This window comes from Monomorium pharaonis, chromosome 6, assembly GCF_013373865.1.
Source record: "Monomorium pharaonis isolate MP-MQ-018 chromosome 6, ASM1337386v2, whole genome shotgun sequence".
Lineage (NCBI taxonomy): Eukaryota > Metazoa > Arthropoda > Insecta > Hymenoptera > Formicidae > Monomorium > Monomorium pharaonis.
In genome coordinates this window covers 11301543-11320658 of record NC_050472.1, presented here as the reverse complement: position 1 = coordinate 11320658, position 19116 = coordinate 11301543, and the positions used below count along the sequence as shown (strand labels likewise).

Below are 19116 nucleotides of genomic sequence, written 5' to 3'. Positions count from 1 at the left end.
GCCCTTTCGATATCTAATTTTATTAGGAGGTGAAAAAATAATATATACTTCTTAAGTCGGTTAAAAATTTTTTTAATTTTAATATAAAGATTATTTTATAAAAAAATACAATTTTTCTTAATAAAAGTTAGTATTATGCTATATAATTTAACTATAATTTATAGTTCTTTTTAGTGCCAACTATATATTTATAGCTGTTTCAATCAAATTATAGCTGTTATTATTACTATGTAAAGTAAACGAATGTTAACAAAATAATTATATTTACTGTGGCGGTTACATAGCCATACATCCATGTCAAACGATACATTTTCTCTGAATATAGACAAGATAACACCCTTGGATCGACTAATACAAATAACGATATTCTTGCCGTTCTTACATATACTCGTACATACGTAAACTAATCGGATGAAAAGCTGATTCTCGCTTTTACATACACAGGTGAATAATATTTTTAAATCAATTCGAATAATTGAGTAAGAATTAATAAACGTAAGGAATCTCAGCGGCGAACAATAGATAGTTACTTTGAATTTATAACGTTTTTTTTGAAGAAAAATATTATGGATGAGAATTAAGAACAGTCAAGAAGAATCGGTAGAGAAAACGTGGTCGATCCACGAAGCGTAGAATCGGCTCTGAGACACGTACCGCGACACTATTATATAACAAGCACACGAATAAAGAGCGAAGTTACATATTCTCTAATTATTTTATGATATAGTCTACCAACTCATCCATGCGCTAAATTCATTGTAATTACATTAACTATATACATAGAAATATTTATTTTCTATATTTATGTTTTGATATTTTTTATTATATTAATTTTTATTACTAATTTTTATTTAAAATTACCATACTTTATTGTGATTTTTTTATTAGTAGAATTATAAAAATAAAATTTTTATTATTAAATAACTCCATAAAAATAGTGATCGCGTCCAAAAATTACTATAAATTATAGTCATATTACGGTTATTGCAAGTATTTTTTTCTCGGTGCATTATTGAGCACTATTTACTGATATTAAAAATGTGAAGTTTTTCTTTTTTTTCAAGTATATCTCTTTAAAAATTATATTATAAGTAAATCATAAAATAAATATAATCATAAAAAGATTAAAAAAGGAATAAAAATGATATAATTTAATTCGAAATAATTAATTTTTTAATTCGCAAAAGGATAAGAAATGGTATAATGTTTTCATAGGCAAGAAGGAAGATAAACATTTATTTCTACTTTAGAACGAGCGCTCGTATCAGTGATCGAAATTGCTTGGCCTTTTAACTTTCAATGGCGCAAGTTCTTCCGCATCGCCGTAAACCGACGTTTTATTCCGCCGCCTTCGGCGAGCGACGCCGCGCCGTCCGAAGGTTTTTCATTTTTAATTACCCACAGCGCCGTGAAAAGTTCTCAGCACTGCACGGAAGTTTTAATGGCTGCGTTGACTGTCGTTAACCCCTTCTTAAGTTGCCCTCCTCTCTGAAAGTATCACGGGACGTGCTACGATTTCGAAACTTATTTGACTTCTTTCCCGGAGCCCGTTCGATATATGACCATACTTTTTGCCATTGTACAATAATTGAATTTTCAGTGTTGTTTGTTTAAAGCGCCACTGGAAAATAACTGGATTATTGCTTCTTCTGTCTGGAAGTGACAGACGTAGTCTCATTAATATCATAAATTACTTTGTTTTTCTCCCGCAAAAGATATTTTCTACAAACTGTAATTGCAAGATAATTATTTTTTAAATAGTTCCCCCGAAACACGGAAATTACGTTATTTACAAATTCTGCGATGTTCTTCTTGAAGAAATGTCCTCCTGTCGCTTAAAGCAATACGTCGACTTTAGAGATTCCCCCTAGAGTCTTGCCGAAGAAACAGAACTCCAGCCCTTCTCTTCCGTCTGGCATAATTGTTACACTTCGTATAAATGCATTAGCTCCGCGCATTCGTTTCACGCCTCCGCGAGTCCACGAGAAGTCTCGTTCATTCCCCTTTCCTTCATGTCTCCGGGGACTTTTTTCGCGAGTCGTGGCGAAAAGTGGCGGACGAGAAAAGTTTTCAACGAATTTAAGTAGCGAACTCGGGCAACTGCAAGCGCGAATTCATTCATAAAGTCACTGAGGCCGAAGGAATATAACAATCCAAAATTATTTTACAAATGGATTAAAAAAATAATGGTGACAAAATATATTCACGAGAGAATAACAAATACAAAACAATTTTGTAAACTCGGTTTTTATTTTCAAAGATTACCAATGAATTTTTTTTTAAATTTTCCAATTCTTTCTATTTTTAGATATAATTTTGCTGCACTAAAAAAAAATTGATTGAATTAATTTGAAATATGGATATATACCTAACAATCCGAGTTTGGTACTCAGTTTAGTAAATTATGGACGATCCATAATCTTTATATTGAAATAACCAGATAAATTTGCAGATAACTAGACAAATTTGATTGCGAACATCCCGATTCCGGCTACATTGACAAAAAATCTGATTGCAATGAGTGGAAATTCAACTAATATGTCTGTTAGAATTTTTGTAGGAAATATTAGATTTCTGAATTAATTTTTGTACACAACTGAAAATGGTATCAAGATATACTTCTCGTTTGTTTTCGTCTTTTAACTTTAATTTTCGGAATTTACAATAGAAATCATTTTATTAGAACATTAAAAATGATGAAAAATATAAAATACGCCTTTTATTCTATTGTGTAGGTCTCTTATGAGGAATAGAACGCTGCTATAGAACGCGTATTGTTACGCGTATGCATCAAAGTTTTGTACCTTTAATCAGAAAGTGTTAATCAAATCCTTATAATTGTCATATTTAAGTAATTTGATTTATATTAAAAGATTTGATTGTAATAATCAGAAATTATATTTATTTAGAAATATGCTCAACAAAACATATCTAATTAATTTAACCATAATTGTTTTTTCCGTGTATATTTTGTATTTTTTATTTTATCATATTCGCCGCAATCTGTTAATACGTCATAACTAGATATAATTTTGTTATAATCATAATACCTTGTACGATCCGTGCAGAATTTAATCTTTCTTTGACGAAGAGATTTTTCGTGATGCTTCATCAAAGAAAGAGTTCGAACTGAGTTCGTTCGTCTGGCTTGCATGCCAGCGTTTGCCTCTTGGGTGAGGGTGCTAACTGTCTAAGACGACAGGGTTACATCTTCGTGGCGGCAGGGAGCCTCGCGCGAGGGTAGTGGGAAAAACCGGGGTATACGAAAGGCTGGGGTATAGAAAGTCCCTCGCTCTGTGGTTTTATGGGTCGTCCAGCTCCATCACGTGCCGTAAAAGTACAATAAAACCGCTGTTACATCGCGGAGAACTACCCGTTCTAAACCACTGCGTGCAACGGGCCCTTAAGACGAGAGGAAGACTGACGGGGATGCTCGGGGAGATGGCCAAAGGCAAAATTGATTCTTTTATGATCGACAAACGCGCGACCCTGAAACCCGGGGTCGCTATGCGAGCGGCTTATTGGATTTTTACGCGAATAAGTACATGTAGATATATTCCCCGCTGTATCTGCACTAAAAAACTCATTTGATTAAATAAAACAGAATTTGATTGAATCAATTAAATCTCTTATTTAGATATTGGCAAATAAATGCTTTGGTTGACGCAATAAACCAATTTGGCTGAAAAATTTGGTATCAGCATATAAATTTAGTGAATAAAATTCTTTATTATGTAAAACTAAAATTATTTAATTAATTTTGTTTGTTAAATTAATCAAAGAATTTTGTTTTTTCCTCGTATTAAAATAAATTTATCTACTTATAATATATACTTGGTTCAGCGAGAGATGCCGTTTGGAGCGCGCATAAGTAGGACAGAGTGGGGAGGACATAACACCTTACTTGATGCCATGGCTACTATCTCACTATTAGGTTAGGTTAGGTATCATACACACGTTGTATATTGCATTCTCTTTAATTGTTGCAAATTGTGCTCGACAAACTGTATCGATTTGTGTCTTTTAAAAGAAAAAAGTAGCTAATATTTATTTGTTACTCCTTGGCGTTTTTTTTTTTTTTCACAGACGATGTTTCCCAACATCTGGGAATATTCCACGGTTTTGTCATCATAAAACTTTGTAAACGGTGTTTCAATATAGTTGAAAAATGCCTTTGTAGCGCAAAATCGAACTTTTTCACGAATATTTTAATAACTATCGATTTTGGTGGTTTCATGTTATTTGCTGCTAGCACTGGCAAGCAGTACGAGCAGTAAGACGATGTGGTGGGGGTTACTCCTGCGCGAACCGGACGAAAACTCGTCTACTGCGAGCGGTGTTTCTCGCTGAACCAAGTATAGTTTTGTTACGTCACTGACCATGTAGGGTCGCCAGTGTAGTAGCAGCAGTGACAATGAAGCCAACGCTTAACCAATACTGCGGCAGTCAGATGTTGCCAAGATTCTATTAGCCAATACTGAATCAGCACTGACAAATAATCAGCTGCTACCCTATACAGCAGCCAATGCTTGGTCAATGCTATGACAATCAGGTATTGGCCAAGAATATATTAGCCAATACTGAATCAGCACTGGTAAATAGCTGGCCATTGACTAGTACTATTTCCCAGTATTGGACCGTTTGTGTGCTGACCAGTGCTGAATCAATATTGTTTGCCAGTGTTGGACTGAAGTTATCATCCGACACTGTCACAGATTGTTACCGATACTGTGCCAGTATTGCGTTACGGTAATCAGTATTGGGCCATTACTGGGTCAATTGGAAAACCTTACATGGGTTGCTTTCGTTCAGTAGTATAGGTCTGAAAAACTTTACTCTCATAGAACGTTCTCTTTGAAGAAACACGGTCGAAATATAAATATATGTTGAGTGTTTTAAGGTACTTCTATTTTAAAACAAAAGTGCTGGAATAAAATCCAACTTTTTACATAATATTATCTGAACTGGTACTTATGTATTTTTTAAAGTGAAGATTGATTGCATTTTTATGAGAAAAATTTAATTATATGTTAAACATTGATACTGAGAGAATTTGTTTTATTATAATAACAATCAGACATTTAGTTGATATATAATAAAAAATTGTAATACAATAATATTGTATTTATTTACTCAAAATATTTTGTTAACATGGCAAAACATTTCAATTAACAAAACGATGTTTTTATATATAACCAAACATCTGATTGTTAATACAAAACATTTCTATTGGTGTAGTGACTATTTTAGCAAATGCACTCTCGATGATTTGCTACGACTTTTTAAAAAATAATAATTCTTTGAAAACTACAAAAAATTATTATTTTTTCCAATATTGTATTTACATTTTTACGAAAGTATAATTTCAACTTTATCTCACATGAAACATTCGTTTGTTTTCAGTTTTGTCGCTGAGAAACACGCAAGAAGAAGAGCCGCCAGATCCACAGCTAATGAGACTGGATAATATGCTGATCGCCGAGGGAGTCGCCGGACCAGAGAAGGGTGGTGGCGCGGGGGCCGCCGCATCAGCATCCGCGGCAGCTGCGGCCGGTCCACCCGGGCAACCGGACAACGCGATCGAGCATTCGGACTATAGGGCCAAGCTTGCTCAGATTAGGCAAATTTATCATCAAGAACTAGAAAAATACGAGCAGGTTCGTACAAAAGAAACACCAAGAAAATATCATTATCGAGAGCGGCGGCTTCAAAATTGTATTCGGTTTTTGCGAGGACGTCGCCTGCGCTTTTTGTTACCCGGATTTGTCTCTGAATCGCATAAATAATGGACGCTCGCGTTTGCCTTGCGAATTTAATCCCGAATGAATTTATAAATATACCGTAAATGCAAAACGGTCATCCGACCCATTAAGCCAAACGGGTTAAGTTTAACTCGCGTATTGATTTTCGCAGCTAGCACGCGGCGCCGCAGTCAAACATTTTTACGTTTGCGCGCGCGACGTCCAGCAAAATCCCCTTCCACCCTCAACGAAAATTATTCATTCCGAGGAGAGAGCGAGCGAGCGAGCGGGGCTCGCTTTATGCAAATCCTGCGTATGAATATTATTCGTGGCAGACGAGCGACGGGGATTTCGCGCCATTATCGGCGCCGTATCGAGTATTGAATTCGGGTCGCGGAATTACATTTGTCGCGCTTTATCGTCCTCCGACTTTGCCAGCGGGCGAAAAAATGGAAAAAAAGAGAAAAAAAATGAGAGAGAGAGAGAGAGAGAGAGAGAGAGAGAGAAAGAGAGATAGACGGAAAAGGGCGAGCTGTAAAATGAACTCGCGGCACAAGTAAACGAGCGCCGTTAGTCACCAGCGCTGGGAGAGCAGAACTCTCGACGAAATAAAAAATTTAAACCGCGTAGAGCCTCGCGGTTATCGTCGAGATCCGGGCGGTTGACAAATTTCGGCCATCCCGGCGCGCTATCAGCCGACTCGATTCCACCATCGATAATCTCTCCACTCGTGAAATTCAACGACGCCGACGCGAATTTATCGCCCGCCGACGATCTCGCGGTCTCGTTAAGGTTGCGTTTATTATACTGTACGCGCGCGCGCGCGCGCGAAAGAGAGAGAAAGAGAGAGAGCGGGGATCTCTCTCGTTATAATGCGAGCGGCGATCGCGAGTTGTCCGCGCGATAAAACGACCAATCGAACGTAATTCACGATGTAATTCCGCGTGAGCCGCGGGTATTAGACGGTGATCTTCATTAATAACGCGCTATTAAATCGCCAGCGAGATGATCGTCGTAACATGAAGCGATTTCCATGACACACGCTTTCACGGTCCGAATGAAAAACATCAATTCCCTTGGGCCGCATCGTATACAGATTCCTAAATCTTTAACATTCAATATCAGTGTTTCTCTATTAACTTTGTACACACGATTGTATAAAAAAAAATGTCCATTTCTTCTCTTTAAAATATTATACTTTAAAATACGAACACTTGGTCAAATAGAGGTCTCTGTTCTGACTCTGAAAAAGTTTGACACCTAAAGAAAACAGACTTGATGCGTTTCCGGCGTTAGTTCGTATATATCCTTTATCGAAGTATATTTTGGAAAAATATCGGGTTGTAAACAATATCTTATCGTATACAAAACGACTGTTTATTTTATGTCTGTAAATTTGTTTGTTTTTTTTCCCGATTAATTTTCACATTTATATTGAAGAATTTCACGAACAGTTAAACAAATTTTAAAAATTTAAACGATAATTTTGAATTAAAATACGAGAACTGTTGCTATTATATTTGTGTTGAATATTCAAATTTTTGTAACGCCATAATAATGAAAAATGTATTATTTAAAGTGCAATATACCTTTAATACCATTTATAACTATTCGTGCATATTTAAATGCGTTAGATTACTGAATAACTTTGGAACATTTAAGTTATTTTTTTTTTATTTGGAATATATTTACTTTGACGTGAAAGTATTCTTCTTTAAATCACTTTTGTTTCAAGTTGTGAAAACATATAGTTCTTTGACCAAGTTGATCATAATTATAATACTTACTTTTTTTTAAATTAACAAAACTATACAAATATTTTCCTGACATGTTAAAGTACATGTGTCATTAAAAACAATTTTTTTACTTGTAAAGGTAATGAAAATTAATACAGACACAAATGACTCGGTCGTGCGTCTGGAGAACGTGTGTACAGAATGTTAAAACGGAAATGCGTGTCCCTTTTTTTTCATACGACCACAGCTCGCGATATTCGAGTGTTTTGCGACCGCTCGAAATGGGGACCGATAAGACGAGGAAACGTTATGCTGCCGCAGGAGAAACGAGCGATCGCTGCCGGAGTCGCTCTCGAGCGCTCGGACTTACAGGGTGACTCACGTGCTAATGAACCGCGGCCCGCTCGTGCTAAGTAAAATCTCGCGTGCCTTGGCCCTGCCTGTATGTCGCGTGATACAAGAGTTCTTTCAGGAGGACGCAAATCACTGCGTCGTGGAGATATTGCCGCATTCGCCGCGCTCTGACGGAAATTCGACGATGTTATCGCGAGCAGTTTCATTAAGGGTTTCTCCTTTCCCCTTCTTCTTAGTCGCTTCCTCTTGAAATCGCCGTCTTCACCCGGTCGCAACCTTGGCGTTGGATAAGACCTCTGTGAAATCGACGAAATAAGAAAATAAGTCTATCATAACCGTCTAATTAATTCGGAGATATATTAGTTAATTATAATTAAACAAAGCATTCAAACGCAAATGCATGTAACATGATTAATTAATTCCGCTGGTATATTAACTAAATGTTTAAAGCACTTTCAAACGTTGTGTGACCAACATGTCTATATATACGAAATTTACACAGAAACAACTATTATTAAAGTTACATGTGCTCTTTATGTTAAAACTTAATTGTATTCTTTAAATATTTAAAAATATTTATATAAAGTTAGGTTACTTTAAATATTATAATAATTAATGTCCCAGAAATAAATTTGTCACACAACTAGCTTAGAGATTTATATTTTGATAATGTTTTCAATATTTGTTAAGAAACATTATGTGTTTGTCAAGATAATATTTTTTAGTATTTATTTTGTAAATAATAGATTAAGAAAAATTTTTTAGGACATTAAAGGTGAACTTTTCAGATTTTCTACCAATTCATTCGGATACTTTACAAGTTCTTATTATTTACAAAATAATTGAAAACTGTAACTTTTGTTAATAACATTCAATATTTCATATTTTTTTAAATTATATAATTTAATTATTTTGTATCATAAATTCTTATAAAAATGATTTTCGCTTTGCATTGTTACACGTCCCATTATTGGGGACATTTACATGAAAAAATTTTTCAAATACTTTGGATATTTCACAATTACGATGGTCTCGTGGCGCGTGTGGACAATTAAGTTTTTTTTATTAATTTATTTCGAAGTTAATCAGCCCCGATCTAGAGGAACAATCGCGCCGTCGCAAGCCACGCGACGATTACAAAATCGCGTACTCATCGCCGGTCGTGTTCGCGTGTTCCTTTTTCACGCGGCGCGACAGGACGGATCACCGGTCATTTCGCTTGACGTACCGCACGTAAAAGCCCTTACATTGCGCATGACATCGCGCGCGTAATCGGCCATTTTTACCGTAAATAGGGCCCGCTCATCGGCCTCCTCCCCCCCTCCCTTCTTTTCCCTCACGCGCATAACTCTTTTTAACGCCGCTCGCGTTTTCGCCGGCAGTTTTTCCTCCCGCACTCGCGCACACCGGTGTGTGCGTGCACACCGCGCCCCACACTAATTCACGCGCGCACGTGTGTGTACGCGTGCGTGTATGTGGACCGTGTGTGCTTTAATTGCCACACCCGCTTCGACCCCATATTTCACCGTGTGTCAGCGGGCTTGATGTTTCCCCGCGGTAAACACGCACGGTCCCGGAGGTCCACCGGCGCGCATTCATCAGGATCGGATTAAAAGGGCCGTATTTACTGTATTTTTGCGCGAAATGATTTCAATGCAACGCGGCTCCGTCATGTAATCACCCAATGAATAAGGAATACCAGGAAGGAGCACGTGGCAAACCGGGTGAATCCTGAATGGTTTAGTTCGATGACATATTTATGACGTCATCGGAAGCAAATTTGAAATAGCGACATAAATATACTTATCTATGAAATGTAATTTCAGTACGTTCTTTAAGGTGCCTTTTCACGCTGACGCTTGACGCTCATTTTCAGCATCAAAAGACATCACGTGACTAAAAATGACGAATGGGTATCTTTATTTTTAGTCACGTGATGTCTTTTGACGTTAAAAATGAGCGTCAAGCGTCAGCGTGAAAAGGCACCTTTATTCTTAGTATACTCACAGAGACAACCACTTTTTTGCGATTTACTCAAATCGTATGCGTGTAATATAACATACAAATAACAAAATAATGTTTCCAACCGCTTTGCAATCAACGAAATTGACAAAGTTGTGGTTGTTTAAAGCTCAATTGTATAGATGTCGCTAGTAACATTGGTTTAGTTTTATGATGCATATCCGTTTCACTTCCCACCGCCATACTTTTGCTCCTTCCTGATATTCTTTATTCAGTAATATCTCGCGTCTTTTTATCCTCAAAGATTCTTGGTTGGAACGCGATATTGCTCTGTCTCTCTCGCGACTTATACAGAACTGGACGGGGTGTGCGATTCTATGTTCGCGTGCGAACCGTCGATGTGGAAATTGTGAGGATTACAATTTCCTGGAAAGTGGCAATTCGCGCTGCCTGCGCGTCGGTGAAAATCGTAAACGATGATTCGTGAGACCGTCTTCTTCTTCTTCCCGGATACGCCCTGCGCTGGCGGCTCCGCCCCTGGTAATGCGTGCACGGCTCTTTGTAGCCGCAACAATATGCACCGAAAATATAAGCATTCGCGTGCACTTTGCGATGCGGTGCGTGCCGGTGAGGGGTGGTCCGCCGATAAACGAGGCCGTTAACGAGTTTTAAATCTTTCCTCCCTTTCTCTCTCTCTCTCTCTCTCTCTCTCTCTCTCTCTCTTTCTCTATCTTTCTTTCTCCCTTTCCTTTCTTTCTCTCGAAGAGTCCCTGCTTCTTTTTCTTCGAATTCTTTTTCTTACGTAATCTTCTTCTTAATTTCGAGCGGACTTGGACGAAATTGCAATTCGTAGTTTAAATTACACGTGAAAGAATTGCGGCGAGTAATGGTAGTTTGTTAAGCCCCCTGAGGAAAAAAGGACTTAATTGTACCAGTGTATTTGGAGGAAAATTTGTTAAAACGCACGATATAAATATTTCGTCGGATCTGAAAAGTTTAGTGATTGGTTTAGTTAGGCGGGCTGACATTGTCGGGACAGAAAGTTGGGCCATAAGCGAAATTTACTATTCAAATTCGGTCGACTCTGCCGCATTAGGGTGAATGTCTGCCTGACTATGCAACATGGCGTGACAAGCACGAGAATAGAACCGCATCGGGTTTTACGAGATCGCGTGATCACCGCCAGCAAACAGTCGTCTCTACCATGAATTTTGTCGGTGCAGGCCCGCCTTTATTTTATCCGATTCCCAACTTTGATTCCGACCGCGCGCGCACACCTCGTGGCGGGCTATTGTATCTCGGGGAAAAAATAATGCAGAATGCATCTTCCGTTGTGTTTGCGGGAGAGGGAGGGAGGAAAGGGGGCGCTTTTTATGCGCGCATAAATATTTTATTTTACTGCCCGCGCGGCTGTGTACCCGTTTGACTGATATGATACACTGTAAATCGCGTTATAAGAATGATAGCAGAATGTAAATATTTTACATATCTTACCTAAGTATCTTCCGAACTATTACCATAATTTGAGAAAAAAGATGGTATCAGTGCGGTAATATTTTACAATCGGAAACGAAACCGGATTGGAAGTAAGTTGAGTATAGAGACACGTGACATTTCTGTGTTTCTTTAAGTAAATTAAACACCGTTGTGTTATTTATTAGTGCGACGAGCGCGAGGAGAAAACGGCCGATGTCCCGAACGAGAGCATTCAGTGCCTCCTGACGAAACAAATTTTCTCACGGCGCTCTAATTTTACTGCGACACGCTCTATTAATATAACCGTGTACGCGTATCACGAGAATATATAGCAGAAGCGAGCAGGCCTGACTTCGCCAACGTTATGGAAATTCCAACGTGTGTTAAATATACCGGCGCGGATATATATATATATACACGCGTACACACATTCTCTCTCTTTCTCTCTCACACCGCGGTTGTTCCCGCGGTTGGGGAAACAATCCAGTGAGAGTTTCCGATGGTTGCATAATCGAATTTACGGTTGCGGCTGATTTGTATCATAGAGAGCGGCACAGATCCTAGTTATTTTGCTACTGAGTATCCAAAACGTCCATATTAAACCAACGTCATCTTCGAGTTGAAAAAAGAAAGTTATTCGAAGTGTCTCACGGTAGTATACAAATGATAAAAAGTGTCAAGACATCAATAGTCCCGAGATAATCAAAATAATCAAAATTATGCTTTTGTGGTTTCAGCTATTTTCTAGCAATTTGGATGAAAATTAAATATTTTGTTCTTAATTTAATTATTCTGATTAGCTGGTCTAATGTAAATTTCAACAGAATTTTAATTATTTAGAGAAATTTATAAAGATTTCATAAATATAGTTTATCAATTATATATAATTAAATTACTATAAAGGATTTATTAAGCGATGATTAGTTGGCAGATTTTTCAATTTTGAATTTTTAAAACAGATTTATAGAAAAAGCAAGTTCTGTATTAGTTACTAGATATGTTATGCTGTTTGATAATATTTTAATAATAAGTGAAAAAAGTAATAATATAAGAAATTAATATTTTTTTAAATATGCGTTCCTTATGTGTCAAATAGTCCCAGAGTCGGGATAAATTGATTATATCATTGTTGACTTAAAAAATAATTTAGAAATTATAAGTTTTATTATTAATATATTTTTATTTATTTTAATATAATTTACCGAAAATTGAAATAAAACACTATATTAAACTAATTTTTAATTAGTTAATACAATATAAATTTTTACAATTTAATTTTATAGTTACTTCTCAATAATTGCAAAAGTTACTTACAAATTTGGTGCATTTGGAACAAAGAAGAATATTAATTTTGTAACTACGATTATTTAGCATCTGTATTTGTAGTTGGCCTTTTATTCCATTAACTCCTTTGAACTTTTTTTATATTGCATTTTTTTAAACATTAAAAATTAACAAAATATTGCTTTTATTTATTCTTTGATTTTTTTCGCAGCTATCTGAAAACGAAACTAATGTAGTATATAAATGATATTATTTACGAACTGAGCTTTTTATTATTGCACAATTGTGTATATGATAGTTAAATAGCATCACTAAAAATTAAAGATTGTTTTACTAATTAAATGAATATATAACTTTTAAATCTTGAAAAATTGATCTATTTTGTAAAGATTAAAGTAAAATATTTAAATGTCTTGATTTTCTTTTTAGTTTTTTTACACTAAAACTGACAAAGAATGTGCTACAAATACTTTGAAAATATTAAAATAATATATATTACATACATTTTCTGTAATGATCGCGTAATATAAGAGTTGCACGTCTTTCTGCCAAAGATTCGGATTCAAATCTATCTAGATCAATATCAGATTTTTATCGCCATCTGTCGGAAGACAATGGTAAACTGAATATACTTTTGCCATGACAATCATAAGTATGCATCAAATGGAGATTACGATTTTTAATCGTGAAGGATTGACTTAAGAGAGAAAAATTTTTGTAACAATAGCAATACTTAAAAATTTGTCACAATTCTTTAAAACAATTTGTTTGAAAAATTATGCGAAGAACACAATGCGTTTTATCAAATCCGTTTCTATATAGAACCGCGAGAAGTTAATATAATCGATTCCCTACATTAGAATCTATTGGATGATCATCGATGGTAGTTATCATTTACTCTGAAACTTAAAGCGTTTCAGAAATTAAAGGAAATCAGTCCGGAGAAATGTGACTGGCTACGACTTTTCCATCCAATTCTGCAGTGTTCCATTCCTTGCATCCTCTTTCCCTCCCTCCCTCTCGCCCCTCTTTTTCTATCACGTGCAACAGCCAAGAAGACGAGAGCGGGGTTGATCCACCCCAGTTGAGTCCCGCGCGAAGAAAAGAACGAAGAGAAAGAGAACGTGGAGAAAGAGAAGCCGGTGGATTGAGAAAGGAAGAGAGAGGTGAAGGGAGGAAGAGGAGGTGGGGGTTTGTCGGCGGAATGGAATCCATTTCGAAATTGCAAGCCACCCTGTTCGATCCCCTTTCTCCACCGCTTACCCTCCGTATCCCGACACCTTCCCACGGCCTTTTCCCGGCTCCTTCCCTCAGGAAAAGCCACTCCCCCTGCTCGACCCACACCACCCCCATCTCGCTCTCTATCTCTCTGGCTTGCTCCCTTTCGAGAGACAGCGTGCTCGCCTCGAATACTGATATCGAGCAAAGTCCTTTTTCCCTTAAACCGAGCAGCCACCAGGAATAATGCATTATACGTACGCGTTCTTCGTCTCTCACTTCCTCCCTCACTTCGTCGTCGCTCGACTTTTCCTCTCACGCTCTGGTCATAGTACTTTCCTTCGTGTCTCGCTAGTCTTAATCCCCCGTCTTTCATCATGCCGACGAGCTCGGAATGTACCCAAATTTGTCCCGAAACAGTTTCACATTTTTTAATTAACAGTTTATCTGGTAATGAATATATTTGAATAGCGCTTCCCTTTAGATTAATGGATGGTAAAGCTCAATGCTTTGTCTTTGTTGTTTCAGGCCTGTAACGAATTCACTACTCATGTAATGAACCTGTTGAGGGAACAGAGTCGCACCAGGCCTATTACACCGAAAGAAATCGAGAGGATGGTCCAGATTATCCACAAGAAATTCTCCAGCATTCAGATGCAGTTAAAACAATCCACATGTGAAGCCGTGATGATTCTAAGGAGTCGATTTTTAGACGCAAGGTTTGTGTTTAAATAATAATAATACTAATAGATATAAAGTGTATTTAATTTATCATATATTGCTCATTTGTTACAACAATGACGTAACTCAAAAAAATTGTTATTTTAAGTCGTATGCCGCCAAAAAAGAGAATTTAATACACTCAGTGAAAAACTAATACTTTTATTCCTTTTCAGTTAAATAAAATTATGATAGTAAAATTACAAATAAAAAATAAAAATAATATAAATAATATAAAATTTAAATAATTTAAATTGAAAAACTTTTCACGGTTATGTCGATGTTATAACAAATGTCATTTTTATGTGTTTTGTTTATTTAGATCGGGTTTGGCAAAATTCTACTTTTTGAAAAATAAAGTTTATACAAAAAACTGGTGGTGTCTTCTAAAAAACCGGTAAAAATCAATCTTTTATTCAAAATAATAAAATGTATAAAAAATATGTATAGATAAAATGTATAGAAAATGTATAGAATATAGAAATTTTATTATACTGTGCCTTTTTTTACACTATTTGAATTTAATTGGAGAAGAAATATTTTTTAAGTAAAAAACGAAATAAGAAACTAAATTTTAGAATCATTGTATAGAGCCATGGCTAAAAAATTGACGAAATAAGATAAAATTTTCAATTACAGTAATTGTAAACTTTTATTTGCAATTGATAATTTTACTTTCAAATAAATGGGCAAAAGGAGATAGATGACAAGATTGTCCATATCATTAATTTTTACAATATGATAAAGAATCTTTTATTGGTCCATTGTGGATATCTGTGGATATCATTGTGGAGTAGATCTAAGAAAGTTAAACGAAAGACTCAAACATGTGTTCAAACTGTTCGAATAGTTTAAAATAAAAAAAGAACATTTAGTTGATATTTCGGACATTTCGAATAGATTGAAAACATAATATGAAAAAAAAGGCAGTTTTTTATAAGTCTGTTTTTTTCTACATTATTATGTTAAAAAGTTTAAATTTAAACTATAATAATTTTAAATTTTCAGATCTAAAGTGAATTAAACAGTTTGAATATATCTTCAGTTTGCGTCTGAAAAGTTTGAAGTATTTGACGTTCAATCTTAAGACAGATTTGAACTCTGAACTATTCAATTACCTGATGTTTCCTACTTTCAAGTTTCTAGAACAAATGTCTGTAATTACTGCAGTCAATGAACAAATAAAAATAAAATTTACGATGTATTATAAATTATAATGTGTATAAAAATAATCTCTGAATACTAAAATACTAACTGTAGATTTAATCTTTAAAAATATCGTGTACATAAAAAAAATAAGAAAAAAGTAATTAAACATTATTAAAGTGAAAACATATAAATAAACATATAAATGATCGATGAGTTAATTAATGACCGATGCGTGGTAGTAAATGATCAGCGTGCGAGTTTTTATTTTAAATGAAAAGAAATATATATACAAAAAAATATTTTTTGTTACATGTGCGTCAAAAGTGGTCCCTTTCGCGTCACTTTTTTGTGGATAAAATCGCCGATTTTAGTACTTTAATATTATTGCACAGTTCTTGTCTTCTAATAGATGGCGTGAATCGCCAAAAAACATTCCAGCACGACTTTTTTCAGCACGTTTAATCGTTTCAAGACTCGCATGCGCGTCATCTCGCGACACGCATATGGTAACTTGCGCAGAATTGACCGACGCTTCGCTTTTGCGAACCTAACCTTGGCTAACCTGCCAATTTGCGAGAATCCAAGACACCACACATTGACGCACGGATAATAAAAAATACATGGGATGCAACCATGGACTTAAAATATATGGACTGCGCATTGTTATAGTATATGCTGGGATATGCTGATACCGGCAGGACGGAGAGAGATAGAGAGAGTTGTGCCATTTTCTTTTTCATAAATACGCACAACGCGTGTGCCGTTAACTTTTTTTCTCCCGTTTTGTAACGGCGCACACGTTGTGTGGATATAAGAAGGGGAGAATGGTACAGCTCTCTCTATCTCTCTCCGTCCTGTCGGCATCAGCATATACTACCGGATGAGCAGTCCATATATCCAAAGTCCATGTATTCAACACAGACGTAATGGTCTTTTACTCTCGTGCAGGTGAACGCACTCGTGCACAAAAGGCCGACTTTACGCCCTTGTTACATAATGTATTATTATTAATTTTGAAAGAGTTTTACAATAATAATAATTAACTTTTTAAAAGGTAATAAGAATTAAAAAGGCTAGTATTCTTCTAAATACACGAATGTCAAAATACAATTTTAAATCCGCTAACACTCGAACATAATGATCATTCACTAGTGAATTGCTTTTATATTCAGTTTGTTAATTAATTTACAACGTATTATTTTGACAGATTGTACTATCGAAAAAAAAAACAGGAACATATGGAATTTTCAAGATTTTTTTTTTTTTTTTTTAAATTATGTGTTTGTCTAGAATTCTATTTTATTAGGAATTTAGACAAATTAAAAAAATTTTACTTTTAAATTAAAAAAAATTGCTATGTCTCTGGGACATCCTGTAGTATATGCTGATGCCGAAAGAGAGAGATAGAACTGTACTATTCTCCTCTTCTTATATGCACACACAGAAAAAAAAGTAATATAGCCAATAACATATATGATTGCTGCCAACTACATAAAATACTCAATACAATAATATTCGCTATTAATGCAAGTACAATGTTGAGACTGCAATAGCATATATTATTGTATTTAGTATATCTGTAATTGGCAGCCGCAATAACATAACTTATTGAATATATTACTTTTTTTTCAGTGCACAACGCGTGCGCCGTTACAAAATTATTTTTTTTATTTTGTCTAACTTTTATATTACAAAAATATTGATTAGCAATCGATTAGCAATAAATATGAAATATACAGAGAGAACGTTTCTTTGAATATTTTTTCTTCCTATGTTTGGATTTATTTATTTTATTTATTTTATTTAAACATAATGTTATACGAAAAATTATCTTTATTGGCTGAAAAAATTATTGTTTCATCGCATTAAACTTCAAATAAACGGTTTTAACTATTCTAAATAATATATATTTTTGTTTTTAATAAACTTTATTGGGTTTAATTTGTTTCTCCGTGTACATTCGCGTTTATTCGGTGATTAGCGAGTTTTTATTAAAAAAAAACGTGTGACTATAAAATACGGTGCATTGTTCTAAATTGGTGTTATGTATTATTCATATTTCGTATTTTGTATTTTTAGTGGGTTACATTGACAAATTAGTATATGTTATTTACATCATACTATTTTTAGTACATTCTGAAAAATATTTAAAAAATATTTGAGCGACTTTTTTTGTTAATTAAAGTACATTAAAAGTACATTAAAAGTAATAAAATAAATTTATTTTAAAGTTAGATTAAAAAATTCTTCATGTTAAAATTTTACTTAAAATTGTGAATAAAATTTCTGGAAAAACTGAGAATTCTCAAGGAATTAAATTTTTTACAAAATTTAAATACACTCTTTTTTTGAAGTCTTATTATTTTAATATTTTCTTAAATAGTCATTTATACATGATTGTTTAGTAATTAATTCAGTGACAGTATTTTTTCTTTTTTAAAAACAAAATTCTATGATTACCTATGAAATTTCGAGAAAAGATAATCATGGATAGAAATTGGTAATAATACGGCACGAATTAATTCTTGTTGCAGACGTAAAAGAAGAAATTTTAGTAAACAAGCATCCGAAATTTTGAACGAATACTTCTATTCCCACCTCAGTAATCCTTATCCGAGTGAAGAGGCCAAGGAGGAGCTCGCACGAAAATGCGGAATTACCGTGAGCCAGGTATCGTTCCCTATCTCTTCTTATATTAGTCGAGGAACTTTTGCAATTTATAATATTCCGCGTCACTCCATGTGGGGCTTTTAATTTTTAAAGTTATTTTAAAAGTTTTTCTTAAGCTTCTTCTTCGAAAATGATATTCTGTATCACGGCGTTGAGTGCTTTGACAAAGAAAAGAGTTAGATATGTTAGATATGCGCGTTTGAGAATTATTATATTTAGCAAACTGAAATAAAACTGAACACGTATCTTCGTTTCGTGCTATCAGGTGTCCAATTGGTTTGGAAATAAAAGGATACGCTACAAAAAGAACATCGGTAAAGCGCAGGAAGAAGCGAATCTGTATGCAGCCAAGAAGGCAGCTGGTAAGTTGCAACGTTCGCTAATGAGCGGCGGGTGTTGCTTCACGAGTTCGTTTTTGCTTAAAGCACAAGAAAAATTTTACAATAATTCTATAATAATTCATCATGAAATTGATGAAACATCCATGTATGGATATCTTCCTAATTGAAAAGCAACATTTCATTATTAATGAAAGTCGAAAGCGATTTTGTTTTATAAATGCCGATTTATAAAATAAATATTTTCCAAAATGCTTTTATATGTTGCTATCATTTTTTTTTTATCTCTCAATGCTCTCTCGGGCTTATTGCTCCTTTGGTTGTATTTCAGCGTCGAGAAAAAGCGAAATAAAATCAAAAGGTATAAATTAATCGTTCTCGGTATCTTGTGAATATTGAATAATTAACAGACATTGATACGTATTTCTGAATTTTTTTTTCCGTACAACGGTAAACTTAGAAACGAGG

General features: G+C 35.0%; 1 protein-coding gene and 1 long non-coding RNA gene across 8 annotated transcripts in view; both read left to right on the top strand.

Annotated features, from left to right (window-relative positions):
- The window catches only part of LOC105838247 (homeobox protein extradenticle), an 82209-nt gene that overhangs the window by 40696 nt on the left and 22397 nt on the right, over window positions 1-19116 (top strand). For all 7 annotated transcript variants that reach the window (XM_012683673.3, XM_012683676.3, XM_012683672.3 and 4 more), the window contains exons 3-6: window positions 5404-5657; window positions 14300-14490; window positions 18175-18310; window positions 18576-18672. In XM_012683673.3, the coding sequence (XP_012539127.1) occupies window positions 5404-5657; window positions 14300-14490; window positions 18175-18310; window positions 18576-18672 (678 nt within the window). The remainder of the gene's footprint in view (window positions 1-5403; window positions 5658-14299; window positions 14491-18174; window positions 18311-18575; window positions 18673-19116) is intronic.
- Window positions 5664-13662, top strand: LOC118646315. Its single transcript, XR_004963872.1, has 2 exons — window positions 5664-9656; window positions 9814-13662. It is a non-coding gene; the product is annotated as an uncharacterized LOC118646315 (long non-coding RNA).